At 57.6% G+C, this 16,480-nt stretch overlaps 2 protein-coding genes and 1 long non-coding RNA gene across 9 annotated transcripts in view; all 3 read right to left on the bottom strand.

Annotated features, from left to right (window-relative positions):
- Positions 1-824: 824 nt before the first annotated feature.
- LOC124522001 (uncharacterized) lies at positions 825-3,356 on the bottom strand. Its single transcript, XR_006964637.1, has 3 exons — positions 2,558-3,356; positions 1,829-2,274; positions 825-861 (listed from the first exon to the last, which is right to left on the bottom strand). It is a non-coding gene; the product is annotated as an uncharacterized LOC124522001 (long non-coding RNA).
- A 2,122-nt stretch (positions 3,357-5,478) lies between these two features.
- RPS6KA2 (ribosomal protein S6 kinase A2) overlaps positions 5,479-16,480 on the bottom strand; it is a 293,733-nt gene continuing 282,731 nt past the window's right edge. For 5 of the 6 annotated variants that reach the window (XM_047093147.1, XM_047093149.1, XM_047093144.1 and 2 more), the window contains 3 exons: positions 14,655-14,772; positions 10,346-10,483; positions 5,479-8,619 (listed from right to left, as the gene is read on the bottom strand). In XM_047093147.1, the coding sequence (XP_046949103.1) occupies positions 8,494-8,619; positions 10,346-10,483; positions 14,655-14,772 (382 nt within the window). In that variant the 3' untranslated portion in view covers positions 5,479-8,493. Of the gene's footprint in view, positions 8,620-10,345; positions 10,484-14,654; positions 14,773-16,480 lie in introns of those variants that run through there. The other variant, XR_006964631.1, reaches the window with a different exon arrangement.
- LOC124521993 (keratin, type I cytoskeletal 9-like) lies at positions 11,365-14,643 on the bottom strand. 2 transcript variants are annotated; one of them, XM_047093151.1, is made up of 2 exons: positions 13,546-14,643; positions 11,365-13,365 (listed from the first exon to the last, which is right to left on the bottom strand). In XM_047093151.1, the coding sequence occupies exons 1-2, from the start codon at positions 13,669-13,671 to the stop codon at positions 12,544-12,546; spliced, it is 948 nt and encodes a 315-aa protein (XP_046949107.1). In that variant the 5' UTR covers positions 13,672-14,643; the 3' UTR covers positions 11,365-12,543. The 2 variants fall into 2 exon arrangements, with proteins under 2 accessions (XP_046949107.1, XP_046949106.1); XM_047093150.1 differs by having other exon boundaries at positions 11,365-13,389.

The raw sequence follows: 16,480 nt of genomic DNA on the forward strand, positions 1-16,480 counted from the left end.
ATCATTTACAAAGGGTCGTTGCCTGAGAGGCGGCCATGCGTCCGCTGTCACTGCCGCTCCCAGCACAGGGCGAGGGGCTGTAGCACCTGCGGTGGCCGCCGGCTGCAGTGTGGACGGCGTGACGGATCGGCTTTCTTGTGCTGCAGATATCTGGAAGTCTGGGAGCCAGGTGGAAAGGCGTCGTCCTCTCGAGGCGGGGGGCGGAGGGAGTTTTGTCCGGGGTGATCCAGCCTGCGGTCCCTGGCAGGCTAAGCTGGGCGGCAGGTGGCGGGTGCGGGGATGACAGGGAGTGGGTGTGGGTGCGGGTGTAGGTGTAGGTGTGGGGGCAGGGGCAGGGGGCAGGTGCGGGGGTGGGGAGGACAGGGAGCGGGGGCGGGGGACAGGGTGGGGGCAGGGGGCAGCCGGTGGGGCAGGGGCAGGGGGCAGGTGCGGGGGTGGGGAGGACAGGGAGTGGGGGCGGGGGACAGGGTGGGGGCAGGGGGAGGGCCAGGTGGTGGGGGCAGGGGCAGGTTCTGGGTGCGTGGGCGGGTGCAGGGGGCTGGGGGAGGGGCAGGTGCGGTTGCGAGGGCAGGGGGAAGGTGGTGGGGGCAGGGACGGGTGCAGTGCGTGGGCGGGGGCCTGGGGAGGGGCAGGGGCAGGTGCGCGGGCGGGGGGCAGGGTGTTTCTGCCAGCACCTCCCCCCCCAACGCTGCCGGGACGCTGTCTCTGGTTTCGCGGTCTCTGGCCACGCAGCTTTCCAGGCCTGCTTGGCCGCGGGCTCAAGTTACCCAATACGCTTGAGTAACTCTCTTCCTGCTTACCCCGGCTGGAGCGGATTCTCTTGTCTGTAACTAAGACTGCCGATCGGCACCCTAGAATAGTCTGCGATTAAGGGAATGTTCTAGAGTCTCTGCTGTCCAGCACGGGAGCCCTAGCCTCACGCGGCTGTGGGACACTTGAAGCGTGGCCACTGTGGCCACGGAACTGAAGCTGAACACTATGTCAAGTTTAAGCGTTACTAGCCCCATGTGGGCTCGTGGCCGCTCGGCAGCACAGCATAAAGTTAAGTTCGGGTGCGGTGGGCCTGGAGACCGCCGAGGAGGTCGTACTGGCCAAGGTCACGGGGCGGGGTGGGGGGGGGGTGCTGCGTCTTCAGACAGAGCTCTGAGCTGCAGTGTCCGGAGGTGACCTCGGCGGCCCAGGGCCGTGCAGGCTCAGGCGCCATGCATGTGACCTGTCGGGACGTGAGGGGTGGGAGAGAGGCTTCGGATCAAAGGATCCCGGCCTCATCCCTGGGAAATGCTGTGCAGGGCGTTCAGGTGAGGGCAGGGATCTGGGAGGAGAGCCAAGCTTGGGTCTGGGGGGAGCTGCCCTGCGCCCTCTGGTGGCGGTCTGTGCCAACCGCGAGCACCCCGATGGCAGGTGCCCTGTGCTGGGCGCAGCAGCGAAGCTTTGGGAAGAAGAAATGAGCTAATGTCACCCACCCGCCGCCCTCAATGAGGCCACCTAACCCACCTGAGGACGCCAGGCCCTCTTTAGAATGTCCTATGCCCCGCAGCTCCATACCTCATCTATTTGTTCATTTGCAAATACTTTTTTCTGCCAGGCGCTGTGCTGGGCTCAGAATAGAAAGAACACAGCCCACGGGGCGCCTGGGGGGCTCAGCAGGTTAAGCGTCCCACTGACTCTTGGTTTCGGCTCAAGTCGTGAGCTCTCTCCCTCTCTGCCCCTCCCCTGCTCAGGTGCGCATGCGCGCTCTCTCTCTCTCTCTCTCTCTCTCTCTCTCTCTCCCCCTCTCTCAAAAATAAATAAATAACTTTGAAAAGAAAGGAAGGAAGGGAGAACATACCCTCAGCGGTGTCCCAGGCAGGGGTAGAAGGACGCACCCAAGCCGAATTCCTGGCAACGTCTTCCTCGCTGTGGTAGGGACTCTGAGTAGCGACAGGGTCCGGAGAAGGTTTTAGGCACGTATTGCCTGAGCTGGCACGTGAAGGAGGGGGCAGGGTTTGGTTGGCTGGACAGGCCCTGATGATGCCGAGAAACACTTGGGACCAGCATTGCACTCGCGCCTGCCTACAACGTTTGGCGCGAAGTAGTTGAGCCAGATGACTGGGTACACGTGGCCACAATGAAAGCAGGTCTGAGGTCCTTGACAATGACGGAGCTGCCTGGGCCCCTGCTGCGGATTTGATGGCGTGCCTATGACTTGGTGCGACTGTGTCGGGCCCAGGTGACAGCCAGGTTTGCCTGTTCATTTTCTCCGAGGGAAACACAGTCTTACTGAATCAGAGTTTTCTGGGAAACAGAGAGAGTAGGAGATATATTTCTATCTCTAGCTACATAGGTATCCCTCTATATGTAACTATCATCTATCTACTATCATTTATCTATATCTATCATCTATCTATATTTATCATCTACCTATCTCCTATCATCTATCATTTATCAATCTACTATCTCTATTCTATCTATCGTCTGTCTTCTATCTATTATCTATCTATCTATCTATTGAGAGGGAGAGACATTTATTTTAAGGAACTGGCTCAAGCCATCGTGGGGACTAGCAAACCTGACGTACATAGAACGAGCCAGCAGGCTGGAGACTCAGGTAAGAGGCGATGTCACGGTCTGAGTCTGATGGTCAGGGACTCGGGCAGGGTCTCCATGTTGCAGTCTTGAGGAGAACTCCCTCTTCTCTGGGAAACCTTGGTCTGTGCTTTCAAGGTCTTCAGGTGAGCTGTCAGCACAGAGCCCGACGTGGGGCTCGAACCCCTGAACCATGAGGTCGTGGCCCGCGCTGAAGTCGGACGCTTAACCGGCTGAGCCCTCCCCCCCAGGCGCCCCTTATTGGCTGTTTTTTCCTCATCACGGTAAAGTGACAAACATATACCCGGATTGGACAGACGTCATGGATGAATGCTTTTGATCTTAGATCCTGAATTATCGCCATGCACAGGGAATGCATGAACTAAACTACAAAGTTCATAGCTGTGCCTTGACAGGCTGGTAACATCTGTGGCTGAGAGGAGCTGGGGAAGCTTGAGGATGGGTTTACGCTGTGAATCCCCTTCCTAACTCGAGCAGTAACCCCCTCACTCCACTCGGCTTCCCTTCTCAGCAGTCGTGCTGGGAGCCGGCTGCGTATCTTAGATACTGCTGTTTTCTTTCTCCCTCTGCGAGGGGATTGCCTTCCCGGGGCGGGGGTGGGGGGGCGCTGCTTTGCTGCTGCCACATCTCTAGCTCCGGGGACAGTGAGGGGCGGTGGCCCGGGCTCAGGAAGTGGTTTTTGAATTACTGAATCTCTGCCTCGAGGGATCGTCTCATTCGGTCTGATTTTTCATGCAGCGTTTCCGACATCACTTCACTCTGGGTAGAAACGCTGACAAACTGGCAACAACAGATGAGGTTGAACTCGCGTGAAGGCAGGTGTCCTGGTCCTGGGTGAGGCTGAGCAAGCCCAGCTGGGGGGACGTGGGACGCGTGCACACCGCCCGGGGGGGGGGCACACCCGCACCTGCTGTGGGCCTCGGACTCTGGGATCCGCCTTTGCAAACAAAGTGTGATCCTTTTACCTAGGAGGTCACAGGCCAGATGAAATGTCGGAGTCTGCCGGGCCGAGCCTTGGCAAGCCAAGAGCCAGGCCTAAGGCTCCTTTACGACACATGGCCTCAGCCTCTTGGTCTCAGCCTGGGTCGGTGTCCCTTAGGACAAGGGACCAGCTGAGTCTGAGAACAAATGCACAGTATGCCACATGAAAGGTATCTGCAGGACCACTGCAAGTCCTTGGGTGACACTCGGGGACAGCAGACACAGAGCCGCTACTGTTGGGAGGTGAGTCCCCGTGGGTCTTGTGTCCTTGTGCGTGTGTGAGCCGTCACTGGACGGTTTTCTCAAGGACGCTTGCCTGGAGGACAGCGACAGTGTCCCCCAGGGGCCAAGGGAGGCCAGCCCTTATCGACTGGGGTTTCTCAGGTGCGGGTGCCCAGCTGTGACCTAGCCCGTCGTGTGTGCCATTCTCCGTCACCACGGGGGGACCCGAGGGCAAGGGGGAAGGGCGTGGGCCTGGGGCCACGCTGTTTGCTGCGGGCTCTGACCCCGAGTCTCGGGCCTTCATCCACACACCGGAGACCGTGCCGGGCCGACTCGTCCCCAAAGCCTCCAAAACATCACCGTTCTTGACATCCTATCTTCGCACCCAGACAAACACGCAGACTGAAGACGACAACACGGACTGTCGCTCTGTGTGACGTGGTGGACAGGATAATGGGCCCTCAGAAGATGTCGTGTCCTGGTCCCCAGGACCCGTGAGTGCGTCAGGTGCTAATCAGCTGACCCTGAAACAGAGTATCCGCGAGTATCCACGTGCGCTGAGGTCGCCAAGTGTCGTCAAAAGTGGAGGTGGGGGTGGGTGAGGGGAACACACGGGCCTCAGCCCCCTGGGGCTGGCTCTGCGGATGGGGGAAGAGCCAGGGGCCCAGGAACGCGGGGGCCCCGGGCCGGGGAAAGGCAGGGCTCTGTTCCCAAAGCCCCCCGAACGCAGTCCTCCCCCCACCTTGACTTTGGCCCCAGGACCCACCCGGGACTTCTCACCTCTGGAGCAGCTGGGAGGGAAGGCTATTTGACGCCACCAGGTCTGTGCCACGGGGTCGGTGACGGGGGAGGGGGTGCGGGCATATGGTGGCCGTCTCACCCCCCCCCCCCCCCCCGCGTAGCAGGAGGCAGAATGTTCATCCGTTTCCCGTGGGCTCTGGAACCCCTGGGCCGACTCAACACTCCTGCCTGCGCAGAGAGCCTGAGGGGTTCCGGGAAGAGTTCCTGGTGCTGCTGGGGAGGCACCTCGGAAGTGGCGGCAGAAAGCTGTGGACGTCCGCGTGTGTGCGCGTCTCGCTTGCGGACACGGGCCGCTCGGCAGTGGACCAAACGGGAAGAAGAAATTAGGTCGGAGAGCGGCGGACAAGAGCCTAGCTTCTTGTTTTGCTTGTGTGTCAAGGACAGGTGGGAGGAGGCCGGGTGGCTGTGCAGAGAACGGGGACAGCGGGGACATCCCCCGGCAGCCCCCACCCCCGCGCCACCTGCCTCGCCGGCCACATAGCCGTCCACATGTCCGGCCGGCACCCACCCCATCACGCGGCCAGGTTCCGTGTGGAGTGCACGCACGCACACACACATGCACGCACACACTTGTACAAGGCACACGTAAGCACACAATCCGCTCGGGCACACGTGCACACACACACCACACAGCACACGTGCTCACACACAAGCCGCACGCGCACGCAGAGGCACCTGAGTGCCCCCCACCAGCTCTCCACGCGGCCCGGACGGCCATCCCGTCCCGCCCCCCCCCCCCCCCCCCCCCGCCAAGGGGAAGCCACCTTCCAGCCGCAGGGGCCGCAGCCGGGACAGAGCGAGGGGGCAGCAGGGGTGAGAAGCGTATCCGCCGACGATAATTGGCAGCGACACAGACAGTCCCCAAATTACCGCTCTGCTAGGAAAACATTACACTTCATAAAACTCATGTTTATTCAAAAAAATCTATTCAGAAAGTCTGGAAAGCGTAATAAATATCTGTATAGTGGCCGCCCATCTCCAACATAAAATACAAAGCGTGAACACGGGAATGACCTGTACGCAGGGTCGCGGGCTTGTAAACAAAGTGCCGAGTCGGGGGCTGGGTGGGAAGCGTGCTCCGCGGAGGCGACCTGCAGCGGTGCTGAGCTCCTGTCTCCCAGGTGACCCCCGGGCTCTGCGAGGCCACGCGGGGTGCACCGCCCGGGCCCCTGCGGTGTCCTCCTCCGTTCTAGAACTTTAAGGACTCTTGGAGAGGCGAAAGGCCACAGAGCCGTTTGGAAAGAAAAACAGAGTGCAAATCAAGTTCCTCGTGTCCTGGAGAGACCCAGTCAAAAGCGTGAGGCAAAAATCCCAACGTGCGGCTTCAGGAAGAACACCATTTAGTCAACAATACTGGCTAACAGGAAGCACTGTGGTCACTTGAAACGCCGGACAGTCCTCCAAGTGCACGCGCACACGCACACACACACACACACACACACACTGAGGTCACGGACAATCTGACCTAAGGATACAGGTGAGATCTCTCTCCTGCCCGAATCTGACTTGGGGCGGCATCTGGCAGAGCCCTCGTGGTGGGGGTGGATGGGGGTGGTGAGTCGGGTGTTTCTGTCAAATGGGGGGGGATCTCCAGGTGGGACGGAACCACAGTGGGCACCCCGGAGGGACCGCAGTGGCCGGGTAGGTTTTCCGATGACAAAGTCTGTGGTTTTGGGATCCAGAGGGGCCGTGATTCTACATATTGGGGGCGGGGGGGGGGACAGCTATTTCGTTCTGTGTGATCTCCCCACGTGTGCGAAGCCCACGGAGCCACGCATGATGGGCGGGGCGGGGGGGTGAACCGCACAGGGAGAACTAGATATGATACCTTCCTTCACACACGACCGCTGCTTATAAAGCACGGCCACTGGCCGTTCCGCTCAAGACTCTGACGTGAAGCTGAAAATAGTGACTTCTCCAGGCTGACTTTCTGTCGGACGGTTTCAAGTATCGCCTCGTTCTGGATAAGCTGAGAAAGCAGAGGTATTTGGCGGACATTCAAGTAACGGGGGTGAGCAGGGGGGGCCCTGGGGTCTCCGCTCAGGGCACGGCTTGGGCGAGGTGAGTCTCGGGGTCCCTCTGCGGCTCTCAGAGTGAGGATGTGGGGCTGTGTGCACGGTGGCCCTGAAGGGGATGACAGGCAGGGGCGGGGAGCCTGGGAAGCACACACGGGCCAACCCCTCGGGCCCGCGTCCCTCGCGCATTGGCCTTCGGTGAGCAAACCAGTGAGCCAGCAAACCTCGTGCGGCGGACAGAGGGCGTGATGACCTCGGTTGGCACCTAGGAGGGCAAACCTGTGACCTAAGGGCTGTCCAGTTTTTCCTAAGTTTCTAACAGTCGATACAAGAATCCAGACCTAACACGAAACGGTTGAGGATCAGGTCTTTCTAGCCTTGGGGAAAAGCATTTTCTCTTGGGAAACACGAGAGATGCCTAGTGAGGCTTGGTGCGAAACAGACGGGTGAACCTGTCCCCACCCTTTATGTCGTGTGGTGTCTGAGGGAAGGAGAGGGCTCGTGGCATAACGGGAGCTGCTGCGGTACGTTTACCTGGGAGGGTCTGAAAACAACTGGAGAAGGTAAGGGGTCGTGCCCAGAAGGCGACGTGTGGCTCTTGTTGGGTGGTTAGCGGAGATGGGGAGGAAGGGAACTAGGAAACACGCCTTCTCGGTGAGACCTGCCTGAGGGCCACCGGCGCCCCGCACCCTGCCAGGGCCGCGGGGAGTCACGGCCGGCCCGGGCGCACACGCTCCCCCTCCGCCTGGGCAGTGGCGTCCAGCCTGTCCTGGCCTTCCTGAACAAGGAGGGCCCAGCCCCGCGCTCCACGCCGCGCCCCTCCTGTGCGCACGCACCCCAAGGGAAACATAAGACGTCACCGAAGAACAGAAACACAAATGCAACACAAAAGCACAGCTTCCACAAAGTGCACGGTTGCCCTGGAAATGCCTCCTTCCGCTCCCCTCCAGGCTCCCCGCGTGGCGGCCCGGCCTCCGGGCTCCCCTCTGGCTCCCTCCCTCCAGCTCAGGGTTGCCGGCGCCCCGGGAGGGGAGGGGGTCTCCCGTGGGCCAGAGAGAGGAAAGCAGACAGAGAAACCGGTGCTTTGGGAGAGCACGGGGGGCTGACAGAGGGCCGTGGCCGGCTGCCGGGCCTACAGCTCTGTCTCCAAACCTCCGGGCGGGAGCGCGGACCCGGCCCTGCAGCCCCCGCCAGCCATCCGGCCGCGGGGGGAACAAGGACACGGGCCGGTGTGTGTGGGTGGGGGGGCACAGGCTGCAGCTGGCTCCTCCCCAGGGACGTGCCGTTCTTGTGAAAAGAGGCTTCCGAGGCAAGGATGTGCTCGCCGGTTCGGGGCCGGGCTCCCCCCGCTTTCGGGTCTGCGACCCGGGAGAGAACAGCCAACACCTCAGTCAGAGACGAGGGGGAGGTGGGACAAGGGCTCTTTGGATCATGTGGAGGGGACCCGGCGCCTAGTCTTGGGTGCCACGTGCCGACCCTGTCCTTCCGGCAACAGGCGAACCAGCCAGCGCGCCCTCCCGGGCCAGTAACGAGGACGCCGGTGTCCGGGTCTGGCCAAGTCGCTGGCTCCGTGACTGGCAAAAATCTCTGTCTCTCGATACAAGCCACGATCGGAAAAGACCTCCAGAGTCCGAAGGGCCCTATGGGCCATCAGCGGGGCGGTGAGCGGTGACACAAGTCGGTCTGGCTTTGCTCGGGGGGAGGAGGCGGGAGGCCGGAGGCGGTGGGAGGTCCCGGGGCCGGATCCCATCCAGGCGGAGCGAGAGGACGTGGAATGAGCGGAGGCGCCCGGGCCTGTGGCCGGGCGGTGGTCACTCCGGTGGCGCCCGTGGCGGGGGCCCAGGCCGCTGCCCGCGAGCCCGAGGACGCTCTGCAGAGCCTGCGGGTACTACAGCCTCGTGGACGTGAGTCTCTTCATGCCCCTGCGCTGCGCCAGGCTGGACGACAGCACGGGCTCCAGCCGCGGCGCCTGCGGGGTTCGGTTCAGGGCAAAGTAGGTGGCGGCCATAGCCCCCTGCAAAGCGAAAGGAAGAGGCCGGTGACCCGCTGCCCGCCCACTCCCGAGGGGGCCCGACCCCGGCCTCGCCGAGCCCTCGTCTGCGCGCGCACGGCGGGCGCGGACACCCTTCCTGCCGGACCCCGGGGCGCGACGCGCTCACCGCAGGGTCCACGTGCACTGGGGCCTCGTGAATAACGCGTCCGTCCACCGCCCCCCGCCAGTCCCGAACTATGCCTGTGGCCTGTGACCTGGGGTATTCCGGACGCGCACGGAACCCCAGGATGGGGTCCCGGGCCCCCTCGCCCCGTGCCGCGGTACGTTGCCACACCAGCAGGACTTTGGGAGACCTGAAAGGGCTGACCCTGACGTCTGGCCATGGTGTGGGCCCAGTCCTTCCTGAGAGGCTCCAGGCAGCCGCTGCCCAGCATGTGAGGCAGAACCTACTCGTTCCTGCGGTGTAGACCTCCCCCCCCAGTCCTCTGGATGCCCCCCAGTCTATCTGGTTTGCCCAGCGGGGTGCGGGTGAATCACGACCCAGGTGGCCAGAAGCCACTGCCTTGCCACGGTTATGTGCAATGACACGTGGCTTCCATCAGAACAGTTGTACCGGAAGGTCAGGAGAACCAAGGCTGGGATCGCCGGATGGCAAGGGTCGACGGAGGGACGTGAGTTAGAGGAGCAGCTATTCTGTCTGCTAAAACCCTTTGATCCCTGGGGGGACACTCTCACTGCCGCTGGCCGCGTCCTGCCGGTGTTCCCTCCACAGCCTTGTGTCTCTTTCGCGGGCGTCGGGACGCGCTCGCCTAGGGGGCGCAGCCAGACTCCACGTTGCGTGTGCTGTGGGACACGTCCCAGGAAGCCGAGGGAAGCGGTTGTGGTGAACGGCGGGGTCAGCAGACGACCGCGTTGGGGCCCAGCCCAGGGCCCCCGCTCTTGTAGATAAACTACTGAAACACAACTGCATCCATCCACCTGCATGTCGGTTCTGCGGGACGTCCGAGGCGCAGTGACAGAGACACCTGGCTCGAAAAGCCTCAAGTGTTCACAGTCTGGGCCTCTACAGACAAGTCTGCGGGCCTCTGATCCGGGATTGAGGGCTGGGGCGCCCGGGTGGCTCGGTCGGTTAAGCGACCGACTCTTGATCTCGGCTCGTGACGTCATATGCTCTGCGGGATCGAGCCCCACCTTGGGCTCCGTGCTGGCAGTGTGGAGCCTGTTGGGGGTTCTCTCTCTCTCCCCGCCCCTCCCCTGCTTGTGTGCTCCCACCCCCCACCCCCACCGCCAAAATAAACATTAAAAAAATCATTAGAACGAAGGGCTTTGGAACCTTGAATTGGCACAGATGTAAGACTCCATCCACCTCCCTCTCTCCCTCCTTCTCTCCCACTCTCCACCCCATTCGTCTGTCTGTCTGTCTCTCTCCCACTTTCCCTCCGTCTCTGTCTCCTGTGCACACGGGTGCGTGCACACACACACACACACACACACACACACACACACACACAATGAAGCTGTTCAGGGTTGTTCACAGACGTGGTAGCTTATTCAGAGCTCTGCATGTGGTGGCTCGTCGGTGAAGAAACGTGTGGAAGTAAGAAATGAGGGATACGTGCTGCGCCTGTGATCGGTTCCCCACCTGGCCCCCACACTGTGATTTCTTCGGGTGAACTGGGAGGTCTCAGGGCCACGCCTCTGTGTTCCCCACCCCACTGTTGTGCCCCCCCCGACCATTTGTTGGTACCTTCACCAGGTGGGCGTCCTGTCTGCTGAGCTGGTTTTGGGACAGGTACTCTCTGTTCACGATCCATGGGTGTTTGAGAACTTGAACTGCCGTCAGGCGCTGATGAGGGTCCACGTGGAGCATCTTGGATACGACATCCTGTAAGGGCAGATCACAGGGAGGGGAAAGGGAGGATGATCGAAGCTGATTCAGGCAGGCTCCCGAGCAAAATTCCTTTGTTTCCTCTCACGGTTGTTCCGGCCGATTCTTAGCATTTTGGGGTCACGTGTTCACGTTCAGCTTTTAAAGTATGTGAGTGATTTTTAAATCTTAATTATCATCGACTTGGTGGCTCATTCCAGGCTTACAGTGGATTAAAGATTTTACATCCAAAGAGAACTCAAACGTGGAAATGTTAAATGGTGCATATAATGTAATGAAATGGTATTTTAGTCAAAATGATATCCTTCCAAAGGGAGAAGCGAAAATAATGATTGTCCCACAGATTTAAACCAGTTATAACACTGGATGCAGGGGCGCCTGGGTGGCTCAGTTGGCTAAACGTCTGACTTCGGCTCAGGTCATAATCCCAAGGTTCCTGAGTTTGAGCTCCGTGTCGGGCTCTGTGCTGACAGCTCAGAGCCTGGAGCCTGTTTCCGATTCTGTGTCTCCCTCTCTCTCTACCCCTCCCCTGCTTGCACTCTCTCTCCCTCAAAAATAAATACACGTTAAAAAGAGAACAATGGGTGTAGTTACATTTAAGTATAACTATCCATAAACATTTGCTATAAATAATCACCAGCCATGGAATTGACAATCTGTAGCCATTACATGTGTCCGACGGGCTAACAGTGTCCAACAGAGGTAATTTTTTCTTCTTTTTTTCCTTTTTCTTTTTTTAATGCTTATTTATTTTTGAGAGACAGAGCATGTGTTGGGGAGGGGCAGAGAGAGGGAAACACAGAATCCGAAGCAGGCTCCAGGCTCCGAGCTGTCAGCGCAGAGCCCGACGCGGGGCTCGAACCCATGAACCATGAGATCATGACCTGAGCCGAAGTCGGACGCTCAACCGACTGAGCCAGCCAGTGCCCCAGAGGTAATTTTCTTATTTGACTGTAAGGTAATAACAATAAAAAGTCCTCCAAGTAGCTTAAAGACAAAGCTCCCGTTTACGCCACACATCGCAATACACGTACACGTGTGCACACACAGTTATGGCTGTGATCGGTATCTGCATAGCATTCATGAGACTGTCTTCATGTGCTCGATGCACCTGTTCTCAAGAGTCATTGGGACTGGCCTTGGGGGAAGGAGGGCAAATATTACTTTCCCTGTTTTGCAGATGAAGATGTCGACATTTGTAGCCATTGAACAATTGTCCAAGGAAGAGCCATGACGAGAATCCATGCTCTTCTGCTAGCCTACTCATCTTCCTCTGGTATCGCCGTGACATTTCTCAGTGAAACACATGAATTAGCGCACATGCATACCGCAACGCTGAAGCACTCAACAGGAGATCTGGTCATAAACCAGGAAGGAGGAATACCATACACTAATACAAAATCCTTTCCTTCTATAGAGAAATCCCATGCCTTTTAATATTTGATAACATTAATCTTAGTAACTTCTTGCAAGAAATATGTTCTGGAAATATTACTGTTCCCGTTTCCAAGTGTAAAAATGGAAGCAGAGAGACCTTTATTTATTCGCTCAAGATCTCCTAGTAAATAATACCTTTCTACACGGTACGTGCAGGATGCGGGTAAAGTAACAGACAAATCCACGAGCTGTGTCTGTTTTGGGGAAGATTGGAGGTTTGTTGTATGTACGGTGAACACAGAGGGGAAAAGGCACGGGGCCAGATGAGGTAGAAGACAGGGCGGTGAAGGGGCAGGAGGAAATCGTCAAGGTCCTGGGAGGCAGTGAAGCCCTCTGCCTGCAATCTTGGTGCTTGACTTGATCCTGCACTTGACTTGACTCCTGTTCTTGACTTGACTCCTTTCCTGACGCCTTCTCCCTGCCTCCCACTCTTGCCTCCAAGATCACCTCACAAAGGAACCCCCAGCACCCGAGTGCTGGTCTACTTTGGGGACCACAAGACTAGACAATTCCTATACTCATTTGAGACAGAGTGGATGGAAGGGAGCAGTGGGAGCGGCAGGGTCTGACACAAGGGATGTGCTCACCAGACACCAGCTGCTGTCTCCTCTGCCATGACCTCAGCCATGACCTCTGTCATCACCTCCACCGTGATCTCTGTCGTCACCTCCACCATGACCTCTGTCGTCACCTCTGCCATGACCTCTGCCGTGACCTCTGTCATCACCTCCACCATTACCTCCACCATGACCTCTGCCATCACCTCCACCATGACCTCTGTCGTCACCTCCGCCATGACCTCTGTCATCACCTCCGCCATGACCTCTGCCATCACCTCCGCCACGACCTCTGCCATCACCTCCACCATGACCTCTGTCGTCACCTCCACCATGACCTCTGTCATCACCTCTGCCATGACCTCTGCCACGACCTCTGTCATCACCTCCATCACCTCCACCATGACCTCTGCCATCACCTCCACCATGACCCGTCATCACCTCCACCATGACCTCTGTCGTCACCTCTGCCATGACCTCTGCCACGACCTCTGTCATCACCTCCACCATTACCTCCACCATGACCTCTGCCATCACCTCCACCATGACCTCTGTCATCACCTCCGCCATGACCTCTGTCAGCACCTCCGCCATGACCTCTGCCATCACCTCCACCATGACCTCTGCCATCACCTCCACCATGACCTCTGCCATCACCTCCACCATGACCTCTGCCATCACCTCCACCATGACCTCTGCCGTCACCTCTACCATGACCTCTGTCGTCACCTCCACCATGACCTCTGTCGTCACCTCCGCCATGACCTCTGCCGCGACCTCTGTCATCACCTCCACCATTACCTCCACCATGACCTCTGCCATCACCTCCACCATCACCTCCACCATGACCTCTGCCATCACCTCCACCATGACCTCTGTCATCACCTCCACCATGACCTCTGTCATCACCTCCACCATGACCTCTGCTGCGACCTCTGTCATCACCTCCACCATCACCTCCACCATGACCTCTGCCATCACCTCCACCATGACCTCTGTCATCACCTCCACCATCACCTCCACCATGACCTCCGCCATCACCTCCACCATGACCTCTGTCATCACCTCCGCCATGACCTCTGTCATCACCTCCGCCATGACCTCTGTCGTCACCTCCGCTATGACCTCTGTCAGCACTTCCACAATCATCTCTTCTGCCGACTTCACCATCTTCCCCATTCCCTCCGCCATCTACTCCATCACCTTCTCCATCATCACCCCCACCATCATCGCCATCATCTTTCCACCATCTCCGCCGTCCCCTCCGCCATCTCCGTACGAGGTCACACAGTGACGATGATGGCAGCCCTGAAATCAGAACCCCAGATCGTCTACCCATTTCACAGGAACACAGGAAACGGAAAGTCGATACGAAGTCTGACGTTTCCTTAAACAAGGCTGGTCCCAAATGGCGAGGCTACCGAGAAGCCCCAGTGCGAAGTGTTTGAAAACAACAGAAACACATCTCTGTCCCAGAGTTGTCCTTGATCAGTCTGTGATCATTCAGGGCCGCCATTTCACGACATCACCAGAAGTGTGAGGGTTAATTTTATGGGTCAACTTGTCTAAGCCACGGTCCCCCCAGTCTAGATGATGCTGTGAAAGTCTTACTTAGACGAGACCGACACTGAAATCTCTCAGCTCGTAGTAATGACCCTTCATGGTGTTGGTGGGCCTCATCCAATCAGGGGAAACCCTGAAGATTAAAAAGACAGAGGTTCCCCTAGGAAAAGGGAAGTCAGCCAGCAGAAGGGCTTTGCCCTCGAGCTACGAGACCAGCTCTTCCCTGAGTCTGCAGTCTGCTGACTCTGTAGACTGGAGACTTATCACATGTCACTTCCACAGTCACATGAACTGACCTTAAGAATAAATCTCTCTCTCTATCTCCATATCTGCCTATCCACATGGAATCAAATGAATTCCATAGAATCTGTATCTGCCTGTCCACATGGAATCCAATGGATTCTATTTCTCTGGAGAACCCCAGGGCACCAAGACTGTGGGACACGTGAGAAGCTTTGCGAAAAAGAATTTTTCAACTGAGAAGCTAAAAAAAAATCTACGAGATAAAACACATGTGTTATTCCTACGAAGGGTCTCCCCTAGCTTCCTCGCAAACGGAGCGGTCACTAGAGTCCCCACCCTAAGCAGCGAGAGCGCTGGGAAGCACTCACCTTTGCCGCATCAGAGATGGAGTCCCAGTTCCCCCCAGAAAGGGCGTATTTCCCACTGCCGATCCTCGCCAAAATCTCCTCGGGAGTGTCATCGGGGCCGTTTGCAAAAGGGGTAAATCTGTGCAATGAGAGAATTCAGGTAAAATGAACCTCTGCTGTACGACCTATGGTGAAGTTCACAGCTAGATGTTGCCCCTGCCTTGTTGAGAATAGCTCTTTGCCGCCGTGCTCCAAATCCAGAATCAGGGGAAAGCGTTACTTCTTTCTTTTTTTTTTTTTTAATTTTTTTTTATGTTTATTTATTTTTGAGACAGAGAGAGAGCATAAACGGGGGAGGGTCAGAGAGAGAGGGAGACAAAGAATCTGAAGCAGGCTCCAGGCTCTGAGCAGTCAGCACAGAGCCCGACGCGGGGCTCGAACTCACGGACCGCGAGATCATGACCTGAGCCGAAGTCGGACGCTTAACCGACTGAGCCACCCAGGCACCCCGTGTTACTCATTTCTTAACGCTACGTCCCTCTTCCGTACTTGGTCAATGCTGTAGGTCAATAAGGCAAATGCAGAAAACCCTGTGGACCCCATCATGAGCTCCCTGAACCGTTTCTGGACCCCTGGGGACACTGTGTTAGGGTGGTTTGTCCGGTCACTCGTTGAGACCATGGCAGAGAGCCTGAGATTTGAAGTCTGAGAGACCCACGGTTGGTCTATTACCAATTCCAGTTCTCAAACAAATTGTTTTTTGAAAGAGAGAGAGAGTGAGTGGGGAGAGGAAGAGTGAGAGAGAGAGAATCTTTTTTTTTTAAAGAATTTTAATGTTTATTTATTTTTGAGAGAGAGACTGAGCGTGAGTGGGATACAGGCAGAGAGAGAGACACACACACAGAATCCGAAGCAGGCTCCAGGCTCCGAGCTGTCAGCACAGAGCCTGACATGGGGCTCGAACTCACGGACGGCGAGATCATGACCTGAGCCGAAGTCAGACGCCCAACTGACTGAGCCCCCCAGGCGCCCCAATTTCTTAAGACTCAATTGCAAATAGGCAGGATAATACATCGCGGGGACCTACAGAGACACCACACAATGCGTCGGCACTTGCCGCGTTGTGAGTTATCGTATCACCTCCCACCATAGACCGGGGCATGCCAAGAAATGCCTTCCTGGAAAAGGAATTCTGCGTGAATCTCATGACACTTGGTCTTAGTGGCAAAGTTTGCGGTCTGAGATTTACGTACACACAACGCGAGTATCAGAAGATCACAGAGCGATCCCACTCTGGATTCGTAGGGTCCTAGACCTTTAAGGCTGGAGTCCTAACGTGTCACACAGTGCCTTCTTTTTCATTTAAAAGTGAGGGGAGTGAGGCCAGTAGAGGAAGGAGCCCAGCCCAGAAGCAGAGCTGGCGAGGGCAGACCCCGGATCGGAAGGCGCGTGGCGGACCCGACCCTCCTTCTGTGATAGCAGGCGTGTCGTCCAGTGGCCACGCAAATCAGTCACCTGCCTTTACCTGGCTGCCTTCCTCGAGGTGCTCTCTGACCAGGAATGTTTACGGGTGCTTCCTAACTCAAGGGGATGTTCTTAAGGGGCGATGTGCGTGACCTTTTAAGGGGGTGGTGTGGTGCAATGGAGAATGTGGACACGTGGTCAGAGGCTTGGGATTTTTGCTGATGAGCTGAGTTCTGTGCTCAGTTCCCTAATTCTGGAGATACATCTGAAAGGAAACAGGGGCGCCCGGGTGGCTCAGTCGGCTGAGCGGCCGACTTCGGCTCAAGGTCATGATCTCACGGTTCACGGTTTCAAGACCTGCGTTGGGCTCTGGGCTGACAGCT

Source organism: Lynx rufus, unplaced genomic scaffold (assembly GCF_022079265.1).
Source record: "Lynx rufus isolate CCGP_SWC_20201006 ecotype Redwood Valley unplaced genomic scaffold, mLynRuf1.p SCAF_32, whole genome shotgun sequence".
In the NCBI taxonomy this organism is placed as follows: Eukaryota; Metazoa; Chordata; class Mammalia; order Carnivora; family Felidae; genus Lynx; species Lynx rufus.